The sequence below is a fragment of the Cervus canadensis genome, chromosome 19 (genome assembly GCF_019320065.1).
Source record: "Cervus canadensis isolate Bull #8, Minnesota chromosome 19, ASM1932006v1, whole genome shotgun sequence".
Taxonomy (NCBI): Eukaryota; Metazoa; Chordata; class Mammalia; order Artiodactyla; family Cervidae; genus Cervus; species Cervus canadensis.
Genome location: NC_057404.1, coordinates 38,258,157 through 38,271,946, shown reverse-complemented (window position 1 = coordinate 38,271,946; position 13,790 = coordinate 38,258,157). Strand labels below are relative to the sequence as shown.

The 13,790-nt window shown below is 40.2% G+C and overlaps 1 protein-coding gene across 3 annotated transcripts in view; it reads left to right on the top strand.

Moving 5' to 3' along the window:
• EIF4E (eukaryotic translation initiation factor 4E) overlaps window positions 1-13,790 on the top strand; it is an 83,225-nt gene that overhangs the window by 33,524 nt on the left and 35,911 nt on the right. For 2 of the 3 annotated variants that reach the window (XM_043438810.1, XM_043438812.1), the window contains exon 2: window positions 11,297-11,343. In XM_043438810.1, coding sequence (XP_043294745.1) covers window positions 11,297-11,343 — 47 coding nt within the window. Of the gene's footprint in view, window positions 1-11,296; window positions 11,344-11,581; window positions 11,826-13,790 lie in introns of those variants that run through there. The other variant, XM_043438811.1, reaches the window with a different exon arrangement.

The window sequence follows — 13,790 nt, the reverse complement described above, 5'->3', positions numbered from 1 at the left end:
CGTTGCAGAGCATGGTTCTAGGATGCACGGGCTTCAATAGTTACAGTGCACGGGCTTAGCTGCTGCAGCACCCGGGATCTTCTCAGACCAGGAACTGAACTTGTGTCCCCTGCATTGGCAGGCGGATTTGTAACCATTGGATCACCAGGGAAGTCCTGTCCTTTACTCTTAAACATTTATTTATTTATGTTTTAATTATTTATTCGTTTGGCTGTGCTGGATCTTGGTTGGGGCACACAGGATCTTTGATGCCTGTTGCAGCGTGCAGTATCTTTAGTTGCAGCATGGGAACTCAGTTGCTTGTGGCATATAGGATCTAGTTCCCTGACCAGGGATTGAACTGGGGTCCCCTGCATTAGGAGCTTAGCGTTTTAGCCACTGGACCACCAGGGAAGTCCCTGTCCTTTACTCTTGAGTGCCAGTGTCTGAAAAGACAAGCTGAGGAACTATTTCAGATTAAACTGAAGAGACATGACAACTAATGCAATGCATGATCCTAAGTTGGAAAAAAAATGTAAAAGTCATTATTCAAACAATTGGAAAAATTTGAATATTGAGTCAGTTATTATATTTTAGGTAAAAGTTTTGAATATTACGTTTCCTGATTTGTGTTATGGCTCTGTAAGAAAATATTTAGGAGGAACCTGTTGAAATATTTAGAGGTCATTGTGTCTGCAACTTGCTCTCAAATGGCTTGGAAATACTGAAAGAAAGATTGAGACAGATAAGGCAACATGTTGACAACTGGCTAATTTAGAAGGGTTTGTGGAAGTTACTATTGAACATATTCTGTAGTTTGATAATTTTTCAAAATAAAATGTTTAAAAAGTATTATCCAGTCCACAGTGTTGAAAATTTTTGCAATAAGAGACCATGTGAAAAATGCACAGTTCAAAATTGCATGTGCCCCATAATTATAAAAGCATAAAATGCTGGCATATAGATCTATTAGGGTAGTAGGGGGGATTTTCCTTAAAAATTTTTTTTCTTTAATGCTGTTTGTTGTTGTTGTTGTTGTTGTTGTACAGTCACTAAATTGTGTCCCACTCTTTGTAACTTCACGGACTGCAAAAGGCCAAGTTTTCCTGTCCTTCACTATCTCCCGGAGTTTGCTGAAACATGTCCATTGAGTCGGTGGTGCCATCCACCCATCTCATCCTCTGTCATCCCATTCTCCTCCTGCCCTCAGTCTTTCCCAGCATCAGAGTCTTTTCCAATGAGTTGGCTCTTTACATCAAGTGGCCAAAGTATGGGAGCTTTAGCTTTAGCATCAGTCCTTCCAGTGAGTATTCAGGGTTGATTTCCTTTAGGATTGACTGGTTTGATCTCGCCATTCAAGGGACTCTCAAGAGTCTTTTCCAGCACCATAATTCAAGAGCACCAATTCTATGATGTTTGTTATATTGTATTTAAAATGAAACCATTATAAGATTAAATGCATTTAAAAAAGAAAAACCAAGGGGTAAAAAAGAAAAAAATAATCACCAAGCTGAAGAACAGTATAAAATAAAACAATAAAAATAAAATAATTGTTTAAAGAGTTTTTTTTTAATGTGGGCCATTTTTAAAGTCTTTATTGAATTTGTTATAATACTGCTTCTGTCTTATGTTTTGGCCCAGAGACAAGTGGGATCTTATCTACCCTGCCCAAGGATGGAACCCAAACCCTCCTGCACTGGAAGGGGAAGGCTTAACCACTGAACTGCCAGGGAAGTAATAAAATAATTTTTTAAATTCCAGTTTTACTCTATGATTCCTTAAACTTTTTTTTTTTCCTTTGGCCATGTGTCTTCAGGGCCCTTCATTCCTCGACCAGGAATCAAATGTGGGCCTTTGGCAGTGGAAGCAGGAGTCCTAACCACTGTAAAGCCAGGGAATTCCTTCCTTAAACATTTTGAAGGACAAAAGTTTAATTTATAGATTCAAGCCAATTTAAGCAATTGTCCCATCCCAGCTTCAGATTGAAAGGCAAATAAACACATTCCCCTCTGGAAGTGTGATTTTTTTTTTTTTAAACAGAGCTAAGCACTAGACATAGACCTACAAGACCTTCTAGAACTAACACCAAAAGAAGGATGTCATGTTCATTATAGGGACTGAAATGCCAAAGTAGAAAGTCAAGAGATATCTCAAGTAACAGGCAAGCTTGGCCTTGGAGTACAAAATGAAGCAGGGCAAAAGCTAACAGAGTTTTGCCAAGAGAAGGCACTGGTCATAGCAAACACCCTCGTCCAATAACACAAGAGATGACTCTACACATGGACAACACCAGATGGTCAATACTGAAATCAGATTGATTATATTCTTTGCAGCCAAAAATGGAGACGCTGTATACAGTCAGCAAAACAAGATTGGGAGCTGATTGTGGCTCAGATCATAAACTCCTTATGCAAAATTCAGACTTAAATTGAAGAAAGTAGGAAAATCCCATAGTCCATTCAGGTATGACCTAAATCAAATCCCTTATGATTATGCGGTGGAGGTGACAAATAGATTCAAGGGATTCAATTTGATAGAGTGCCTGAAGAACTATGGACGGAGGTTCATAACCTTGTACAGGAGGTGATGATCAAAACCATCCCCAAGAAAAAGAAATGCAAAAAGGCAAAGTGGCTGTCTGAGGAGGCCTTACAGTGGCTGTCTGAGGAGGCCTTTTTCAGGCCTTAGCTGAGAAAAGAAGAGAAGCTAAAGGCAAAAGAGAAAAGGAAAGATATACCCATTTGAAAGCAGAGTTTCAAAGAATAGCAAGGAAAGATAAGAAAGCCTTAAGTGAACAATGCAAAGAAATAGAAGAAAACAATAGAATGGGAAAGACTAGAGAACTTTTTAAGAAAATTAGAGATGCCAATGGAACATTTCATGCAAAGATGGGCACAATAAAGGACAGAAATGGTATGGACCTAACAGAAGCAGAAAATATTAAGAAAAGGTGGCAAGAATACACAGAATAACTATTTAGAAAGAAATCTTAATGACCTGGATAACCATGATGGTGTGATCACTCAACTTAGAGCAGACATCCTGGAGTATGAAATCAAGTGGGCCTTAGGAAGCATCACTAGGGACAAAGCTAGTGGAGGTGATGGAATTCCAGCTGAGCTATTTTAGATCCTAAAAGATGGTGCTTTTGAAGTGTTGCACTCAAAATGCCAGCAAAATTTGAAAAACTCAGCAGTGGCCACATAACTGAAAAAGATCCGTTTTCATTCCAATCCTAAAGAAGGGCAGTGCCAAAGAATGTTCAAACTACTGTACAATTGTACTCATTTCGCATGCTAGCAAGGTAATGCTCAAACTCCTTCAAGCTAGGCTTCAACAGCACATGAACAAAGAACTTCCAGATGTGCAATTTGAATTTAGAAAAGGCAGAGGAACCAGAGATCAAATTGCCAACATCTGTTGGATCATAGAAAAAGCAAGGGAATTTCAGAAAAACATCTACTTCTGTTTCATTGACTATGCTAAAGCCTTTGACTGTGCGGACAACAAACTATAGAAGATTCTTAAAGAGATGGGAATACCAGACTACCTTACCTGCCTCCTGAGAAATCTGTATGCAGGTCAAGAAGCAGCAGTTAGAACTGGACATGAAACAACGGACTGGTTCCAAATTGGGAAAGGAGTACGTCAAGGCTGTATGTTGCCACTCTGCTTATTTAACTTATATGCAGAGTACCTCATGCAAAATGCTGGGCTGGATGAAGCTCAAGCTGGAATCAAGATTGCTGTGAGAAATATCAGTAACCTTGGATATGCAGATGACACCACCCTAATGGCAGAAAGTGAAGAGGAATGAAAGAGCCTCTTGATGAAGGTGAAAGAGGAGAGTGAAAAAGCTGACTTTAAATTCACCATTCAAAAAACTAAGATCATGGCATCTGGTCCTATCACTTCATGACAGATCGATGGGGAAACGATGGAAACAGTGATAGATTTTATTTTATTGGGCTCCACAATCACTGCAGATGTTGACTGCAGCCCTGACATTAAAAGACGCTTGCTCCTTGAAGGAACAGCTATGAAAAACCTAGACAGCATATTAAAAAGCAGAGACATCACTTTGCCCACAGAGATCTACATAAGTCAAAGCTATGGTTTTTCCAGTAGTCATGTGTGAATGTGAGAGTTGGACTATAAAGAAGGCTGAGCACCGAAGAATTGATGCTTTTGAACTGCGGTGTTGGAGAAGACTTTTGAGAGTCCTTTGAATGGCAAGAAGATCAAATCAATCAATATTACAGGAAATCAACCCTGAATATTCACTGGAAGGACTGAAGCTGAAGCTCCAATACTTTGGCCACGTGATGTAAACAGCCAACTCATTAGAAAAGACCCTGATGCTGGGGAAAATGGAAGGCAGGAGGAGAAAGGGAGGACATAGGATGAGACGGTTGGATGGCATCACCAACTCAATGAACATGAGTTTGAGCAAACTCCAGGAGACAGTGAAGGACAGGGAAGCCTAGGAGTCCATGGGCTCATTGCAAAGAGTTGGACATGATTTAGCAACTGAGCAACAACAACAGTATCTTCTATCAGATATGTGATTTAATCTCCCAAAATAATGATATAGTTAAGTTGTAGTGTGGTACAGTTGACATATAATGTAACATTTCTTTTTAAGACAAAAAATGTTATTGAGTTACATTTAAATGTTTTCATTCAAATAGTTTCAGCCAAGTACTATTGATTGATTTGCTCTTCAAGTATTAATTACATTTAGCTAATCGTTTTTTTTTGTTACTTAACAAAACAGTAATTCCCCTTTAGTTTTTCAGTTTCAACAATGACTGCTGACATTTTCCTATATATTTCCAAAATATATTTCAAAGTGTAAAAATTAAGCCCTAATAAAGGAATAAGATCATGTTTACTTGCCATCTTATTTTATTGCAAAATGAAATAGATATCCCATTTGACTATTATTATCATATGAACCTATTTTCTTACCCTTCAGGGGAGAAAAACATATAGACATATATGGGGAAATGTTTAAGCAAGGTCAGATTTTTTTTAAGGTTCCATCTCCATAAACTGCCTCACAATTAAACTAACAGGTTTCATAAATCTGCCCAGCATGTTTTTTTTTTTTTTTTTCCATTTCCCAGAAGTCACTTTTTATAAACTAAGTGCATCCAGTGGAAAAGACCCTGATCCTGGGAAAGACTGAAGGCAAAAGGAGAGGAGAGCGGCAGAGGATGATTGGATAGCATTACCAACCCAATGGACATGAACTTGGGCAAACTCCAGGAGATAGTCAGGGCAGGGAGCCCTGGTATGCTGCAGTCCATGGAGTCACAAAGGGTCGAACACGACTTACTGACTGAAGAGCAACAACAGCAACATCCAGTCTGCTGATATGTATATCAGGGTCAAATCCTTTTCGCCTTCTTAAAACCTGATAATCTCAGGCATTGATCCCTGAAAATCTCAGGCATTGATGTGAGGAAGTATGGGCCTTTGTTTCCCAACTTCCCATTTCAGAGCTGTGAATGCTGTCACATTTGCACTAAATGCATCCACAGACCTGACAATACCAAGTCTCCCCAAATACCAAGTCTTTAATAGTGATTTCTCATTTTTTAAAAAAATATATAAATGGCTTTCTGGGAGTATAATTATGGTTATATTATTTATTTTTACAAAACTAATCATGGTTTTCTATTAGCTACTTGAAACATGTAGGGTAATATCTGAGAATTTTTAGTACATCCCCTGTTTTTAAGAATTTAAAGGCAGATGAATTAAAAAATTTATAATTCACAAGTCTCCAAAGATACTGTTGGAGAAGAACACTTGACAAGCCCTAGGGAGGGTAGCCATACAGACAGTTCCTGTAGATTGGCATTTCAACAGAGAATCATCACAGTCTGAGGACACACAGAAAATCCAGTCCACAGGGGTAGTTTTCTTTTAGCCAAGCTACCAGAGCATAAGTAAAACAAGCTAAAAAACTTAATGCCATTTAAAAAATGGTCTCTGATCAATGTAACTATTGTGGTCTAGACATTCATGTATCCATATCAACCCTACATATATACAAATCAATACCAGAAGATATGTTCATTATATGGTTGCTTGGTAAACCTGGAATCAAAACAAGGCAATTGTATAGTTGTGGTGTCCCCAAGAAACCATTCCCATTGGGGGCCAATGGACCAGAGTTCATATTTTTGTGCCAGGGTACTCTGTCCCCTCAACCCTGAATATTCATTGGAAGGACTGATGCTGAAGCTGAAACTCCAATACTTTGGCCACCTGATAGGAAAAACTGACTCATTGGAAAAGACCCTGATGCTGGGAAAAACTGAAGGCAAGAGAAGGGGACAACAGAGGGTGAGATGGTTGGATGGCATCACTAACTCAATGGAGATGAGTTTGAGGAAACTCAGGGAGATAGTGATGGACCGAGAAGCCTGGCATGCTGTAGTTTATAGGGTCGCAAAGAGTCAGACAGGATTTAGCGACTGAACAACGACTCTGTCCCCAGAACAATGCTAGATCATCAAATTTTGTTATCCTGGATTCCTCTGTTACACATGGCAAGCAGATCAACTTCCACCCATTAATACATTTCTTTCTCTAGACAATTCAGTGTAAGCACTTACTCAGATATGTAGCAATGAAAATGCAGTCATGGATTTTCAGAAAATCCTCTCTGAAGTTCCACCCAAATCTCTGAATTTTGGGTGTTTACAATCATGCAGATTATTTCTATAGACTACTGATTGCATCCCATACATTTAAATTTTTTTCAAATTTCAATTTTAAAAGATGCATTAAGTGTATTTATAGTAATTGTTGGTACTAAACATGAATTTTTCACATACTATTTGCAGGTTATTTCTCATTGTTTCCAATGACTGACTTTCTTATTAGGCAGTCCAATTACAATCTAGTCAATATCATATATTGTTAAGAGCCCTGAAGGCAGAACTATTTCTGGCAAAGTTATTTAACCTCAGTTTCCTTATCTCAGAAAGTTCTTTTGAAGATAAAATGAGGTACCATCAACACATGTAAACTGCTTAACATGATGCCTGGACATAGACATATTTTTTCTATTGCATTATTAGTCCTGAGGCCAGACTTTGGTGAAGTTTTAAAAATTAGATTTGTGTTTTCCCCAAATATTGATTAGCAATCTACCTACAAATCATCAAGGAGCTAATATTATGCTAGTGGAGACAACCGACAATTAAATATTTAATATAATACTGGGTTTAAAGCAAGGGTTACAAAGTGGTCTGATAAAGCAGTGCAGGGGGATAAATAGTAATGACCATGATGATTTAGACAGGGTGGTCAAGGAATGCTTCCTTCAGGGGATGGCACTGGGATGGAGATCTGAATGCAATGAGGGAAGCAGCTCAGTGCCTGTCTCTATCATTAGGTGGATGAGTTTATTATGGTGCTTGTGAGCTGCACCGTCTCGGTTCTTAGTCACACTTCTTTTATGGGTAGTGAACTATTTATATACCCATGACTTAGGATGGCAAACAGATTTTACAGGCCAGAAAGGAAGTGCCTGGGCGTCCCATGTCCCGTCAGTATCCTTCAAATATTACACACTTCCCATTACTAACATAGTTCTTCTTGAATTGTCAAGTTTTGTAATTGAACTTAGTACTAAAAGTTCTTCAAAGAGACCTAGGCATTTTGGAAGACCCTGTTGGAGGAAAGCAGCTCTGGTATGGAGGAAAGAATATCTTAGAGTTGAGAGAACTGGGTTTGGATTCCGGTTCCCCATTGGCTGGGTAGATTTGCCTGTGTCCCCTAACTTTACTGAGTCTGTCTATAGATGGAGGTGATAATGTTTAATTATGCTTAAAGACAGTGAGTGGGGGTTGGCTCTCTGCATAAAAGAATTTTTAAGCATACTATACTATACAAAAAGTAGAAATCAGAAATTTATGTTCATGTGATATTTTATCATGGTAATTATAGTTAACATAGTGCTACTATGTTCTAAGAACTATTCTAAGCATGTTAATGGATTAATTTATTTCTCACACTGATCATGCAAGGTAAGTACTATTATTGGCCCATCTAACTCATGACAAAAAATGAGGCAGAAAGAGACAGATATCTGCATATGGTCACACAGTAAGTGGTAGAATGAGGATTATGAACCAAGAAAATTTGACATTGGAGCTCATGTTCACAAATACTAAACTAATTGTAATTTAAAAGATTATTCATCATGTTAGAAGCCATCATTTTAGGTCCTTCCTAAAGTAACATCACTGTAGAAAGTGACGATAGCAATTTAAAAAATAGACTGTAAAGTATAACCAAGTTTGAGAGTGAAAAAAATGAAAAAAAGAGTGAAATGGTTTTTTAAAAAGTGTTAACTAGAGGTTGATTTAGATTATATCTAAAATTAATACCCAACATTAAAATATTAAGAATCATTTACTTTATTATGCAATTTCATATCCTCAGTCTCAAAACCTACCCATTTTAAGACAAATGATTGCTTTGTACTAATCAGAGTCTAAGAAAGACATCTAATTTAAATAGACTGTCTAAAATTCCAAGGCCTATTTAAAAAAATTTCTAGACACTGCAACAGTAATATTTTTGAGGGACTGATCATAGCAGATGTGATTAGTTTGAACCATAGTTAAACAGTGTCCAGTAAAACAATGACTTTGGTTATCTAGAAACTCTAAATAAAATTCCAGTGACAAAATACATGATAAAAATGATGTGATGTTTTTATTATGATGTATTCTATTAAATTATTTAAAGTCTTTTTACTATGAGTTAAATCTATAAAGACTAGTAATGTATCAGCTTCAGGAATATACTATGCAGAGAAAAGACCATGACTATTTACAGATGTTAAATGATAACCAATTATTCCAGGCTTTTAAATAATAGTTTCACTTCACTTCACCATGATACTATGCTGGGTCATTAGTTATGTGTTAATTATATAACTCCAATAAGTATAAAAGTGTTTTAATACCATATCCCTCTTTAAGTACAAGCACAAATATGTACTTTTTCTGTGGATTAGAAGATAAAGTATAAAATTTCTGCTCTGTGTATTTCAGGTTGGTAAAACAAAGCAACTATATAGATACATAGATTAAAAACCTAATCACCAAGTTTTTGACATGGCAGAATCTGATGGTAATATTAAGCAAAGACATATGAATGTGCCATAAAACACATGCAACAAAGCTCATACAAAATAGAAATTAGCTGTAAAGAATAGGAGTATATACACATATATTGTAGAAGCACAAGGATGATTGACAAAAGTGAGGTGTGTGTTTTATCAAGAGAAAAGCTAATAAAATGGAAGCTATCATTAAAAACAAGTTTTAAAGACATCACTGGTTTTCAATCCCACATGGGAACTAAAATCTCTTCAAATTTTAAATCTCTTTTGTTCTGTTAACTAGCAGCACTGGGAAAATAATACATCTATACTATATAGTCAGAGCGGGTAACAGGATACTAATTTTAAACAACAGAAAGTAAGATGGAGATCCACTGTAATTACTTCGGATAGGCTAAAAGTAGATAGTCTCTGTAAATAGAAATCCATATTATCCATTTATTTTTTCAGAATTCTACTTTAAACCTACTAAAGCTAAACTGACTGGTCAGAAGCTTTCATTAATTGTCTCTGACATCCAGGTAAACCAAAGCATATGAACAGGCCGTGGTTTTTGAGTTCTTATTACAGCCTCAATTATGTGTTAGTCAGCTCAAGCACCCATTATGTACTCAATAATAGGTATGACACAGTTAAGAACATCAGCAACACTATAAGCAGGCAGGCACAGGCAACCTGCTTATACTTATTTTTCTGGTGTTAACATTCTTAAAAAGCATGGGAAGTAGAAACTTTATAATGTCTTCCTCATTAAACCTTAGAGTAGCACTCTACTAGATATCTTTACCTCTATCTATAGCCGTGCAGAGTAACACTGTCTTGAGAAATGACAGCACAGTATGTTACATGGAAAGGAGATGTAGGATGCCATAGTGGGGATGAATTTCTAATTGCCAGTGATTATTGTGAATATAACAATATTTTCCTGAACATTAAAGTCTCTGTGGAGGGTAGCTACAGTTAAAAAGGGGGAGGGGGGGAGCTTGTCCTGAAACTTTAAAATTGCATTGGTGTACATGACAATGTAACAAAGTACACGAAAGAAAAAACTTTTTAATTGTTTAAAAAAAAAAAAAACAAACATTAAGGGAAGCCGCTGATCCTCAGGAAGACACGAGGTTGCCTACTGAAGCATTTATAGAGTCCGATGCTTCTTCAAAACTGGTTACAATCATTAGCACAGCAAACCCTTGTGAGGTAAGTGTATTATTATCTGTGGTTCATAAATGAAAAAGCTGAGGCACTGACTAAGTCACTTGCCTAACGAGAATGAGTCAACGTCAAGAGTCATAGTTGACCTGGCCTAACGACTCCTGACCGTCAGTCCAGGGCTTAGTCAGCGGGGGCCGGAGTGGCTTCCCTGGCTGGCACCTGGACTTGGGCTGTTTCCGTTCACGTTAAAGCAGAACAGTGGAAGCGAGAGGACACAACTTGCAAATCATTTTTACTTCCACGCAAGATTTAACTCTAAGGTCTTAGTTTCAGGAGTTGGAACAGGAAAAGCTGTCGGGTGCACTCCCCCTCCCCCAACCTGTGGCAAGTGGGTACTGTGGGCGGTGCCGCCACCCCGTTCGCAGTGATGGCGATGAGTGACCACCAGTGTTAGCGGCGCCAAGGGACCGGGGAGGGTTGACTGCTCACACAACTATCCATCGCCAACTCTTTGTAAAACTAAGAGAAAATGGTGAGAAGTCAAAAGAAAATTAAATAAACACACAGGCAACTCGTCCTAGGACCTCAGCTAAGCAAATGAAGCCTTATTGAGCGTGCTGAGCCTTCGGTTCCCAACCTTCCAGGGAAGATGGGAGGACAGGGCGACAAAGGGCACAGGAGGCATGCCTGGCAGTAAGTGCGACAGCATCTATCCAGGCGGAAGAGCAGGGCACTGAAAACCACCCTGCAGAACGCGAGTGTCCGCAGCGCCGAGAACCGCGAACCGTACCCATCGACCACGTGACCAGTTCTTTTTTTTTTTTTTAACTTCTTTGCCTTAAAGAAAAAAAAAGGGGGAGAGACTTCACTTCCCAGAAGCCTCTCGTTAAACACGCAGCCGCAGTCTTGCGCAGGCGCCGCCAGGGCCAAACGGACACGTCCGTCACGTGAACAGTAGCCGGCCAATCCGGTTTGAATCTCCTTTTTTTCCTCTCACCCCCCCCCCTTCAGGAGCGGTTGTGCGATCAGATCGATCTAAGATGGCGACTGTGGAACCGGTGAGTATTGCCTTTGGCCCCCACCCCCACCGGTCCCCGCGCTCCGTCTCCCTTCGGACTGGGGGACCCCGCGGGACGGCGTTCCCGGCGCGCATGCTACCCCTTGCCGCCCCCTCCCCCTCTTCTTGGGCCTGACCTCCCCGCGGACAACTGGGGGCGCCCCGGAGGTTGGCCGCTACGGCGTGTGGAGCACACGTTCTGGTGGGGGCCCGAGAGCTCGGGGAGAGAAGTGGGGGGAGGGGCGGCGCGGCGCCTCCGGCAGAGCCTTGAGGGGGCCACGAGGATGGAGGGTGTTCGGGGCCCTGGGCTCGGGTGATGGGAATTGTGTTTTCGGGATTGGAGGGCGCAGGGCCGGCTCCGAGCAGGCGTCGGGATCCACAGGGACGGTGGGCGGCGAGCCGGCCTGGAATGAGATGGAGGAGGGAGCCCCGGGGCAGCCTTTCCCTCTCCCTCCCGAGCCTCTATCCAGCCCAGGGACTCGGGTGCGGCGCGCGTGCCGGGGTTCATTAGACGGGTGGGCCGGGAGGCCGGTGGGCGCGCGTTGCCAGAGGGTGGGTTGGGCGGGAGTGGTGCCGCGGCACGCGCGGAGAAGCTTCGACCTCGCCGCGGGGAGCCGAGAGGGGCGAGCGCATGTTACTCCAGCGCGTCGGAGAGTTGCCGGGGTTGGCGGCAGGGGAGGCGAGAAAGGTTTGGGGTGGGGAGGAGAACCCCGTGCCGCGCGGTAAACCTCTGAGAGGAGGATGAAAGGGCGGGGGGGGGGGTGGTTAGAAGGGGGACCACATTGTCCTCGCCCCTCCGTGCTCGAGACCGGGCTGTCATGGAGGAGGGAAGGGGGAGGAGCGAGGCCTACGGAGAGCTGCAGCCGGTCTGGTTGCCGGCGGGACCTGCTGCATTTCACACGCGCCTGTCTTCCATTCATTCATCCTTTCCGCGCTGTGCGCACGCCTCAGAGAATGCGACTGGGTCTAGATCCGTCTGTTCTTCCGAGTCTTTATCGTCTGGAAGATTTCACAGACGCAGTTTATTGGAAATAGAAACTTAACTTTTCAAGTTAATTTTCTATTTGATTCTCTCTTTATCCGTTCTACTGGCTTCCCTCCCATTTTAGGTATCATCTTAAACTTCTTTGAAGCAAGTTGATCCCAGAGTACAAAGTTGATTGTTACCGCTCAAAGGAGAGAGTATCTTTGACATAGTTTGGTTTTGCCGGCACTGGCTCACTGAAACTTCTAGGCCTGTGTTGCCGTTTTAGAAATGTCGCATCTAAGTGATAATTTAGAGGCGTAATACATTCGCCAGAAAACCTTTGATACTCTGGAACCAATTCCAGACCTTCGTTGCCAGATGTTTTCGTGTATCTTTAATGGTAGTTTGTGATTTTGATCATGGCTTCCCAGTTTGCTTTGACTCTTTTTAAAGATTTCTATAACTACTTTGAAAACTAGGTATGGAAACGTCTGTAGAATACAAAAATACTTACTTTTCATTACATTGATGTAAACTATCCTTAGCTTACTGTCGGAGTTTAAGGCAGAAAGCTTGGTTATTTCTTCCTTTATTGGTACCAGTATGTGTTTATTTTCCTGGAAATTAGATTGACTACAGAATTCTCTTTAAGTTGCTGATACAATTAACTGATTTTTAGAACATTAATGTTAAATAGCTAAACGATAAATACGTAAAACCTTTAATTTAAAACCCTTTAATGGGGTATGATACTACTTAAAACTGCTAACTCTCTTGCCCTCTGTGCTAGCATCAGTTAAAAGCACTATAGCTGGTCATAGGGGCAAGGCTAAACGCTCTAAACAAAACAATAATGTATTCTCTGAAGTTTCAGCAACATTTAGGTCCTTTGGGTTTTGCAAAGCTATGCTGTTTTGTTTCAACAGCAGGGAACAAAACTACAAAGTGTTGAAGGAGTGTATTTAGTCAGTAAATATTTATAGCCCCGGATATTTTTAGGAGCTTGTACCAGGTGTTCTTGAGGATACAAATTATACAAAATGGGATTCTATACCTTGTTCAACGTGAACTTTTAGAAGCTTAATTTCTAATGATCCTGGTCAGTGATAAAGTATAGTATTCCTTCTAGTTGTTGACCCTTGGGAGATTTGAATACTTCATTTAAATTTGGGGAGTAGGGAACCTAAAAATCTGGTTTGTGAAAGTCGAAAGCCAGATTGAAACTATAGTAGTTTGAGGATGCCTGTAAAATACTTCGAAGGGTTCCTTTTTAGTGTAAAAATACGACTTTAAAAAAAAAATCTTTTTTTTTTTTTTTTAGTATTTTTAATGTACCCTTGTCTGCAGATTAGTCATTTAGAATTCTTTTTGGCAATTTTAAATAGTGGCTTTTTTTTTTTTTTAAGCAACTGATTAGTATTTGTTGCAATTGAAGTATCCCTGTAAAAGCCTACAAAAAAGTGTATTTATTCATTGCTATT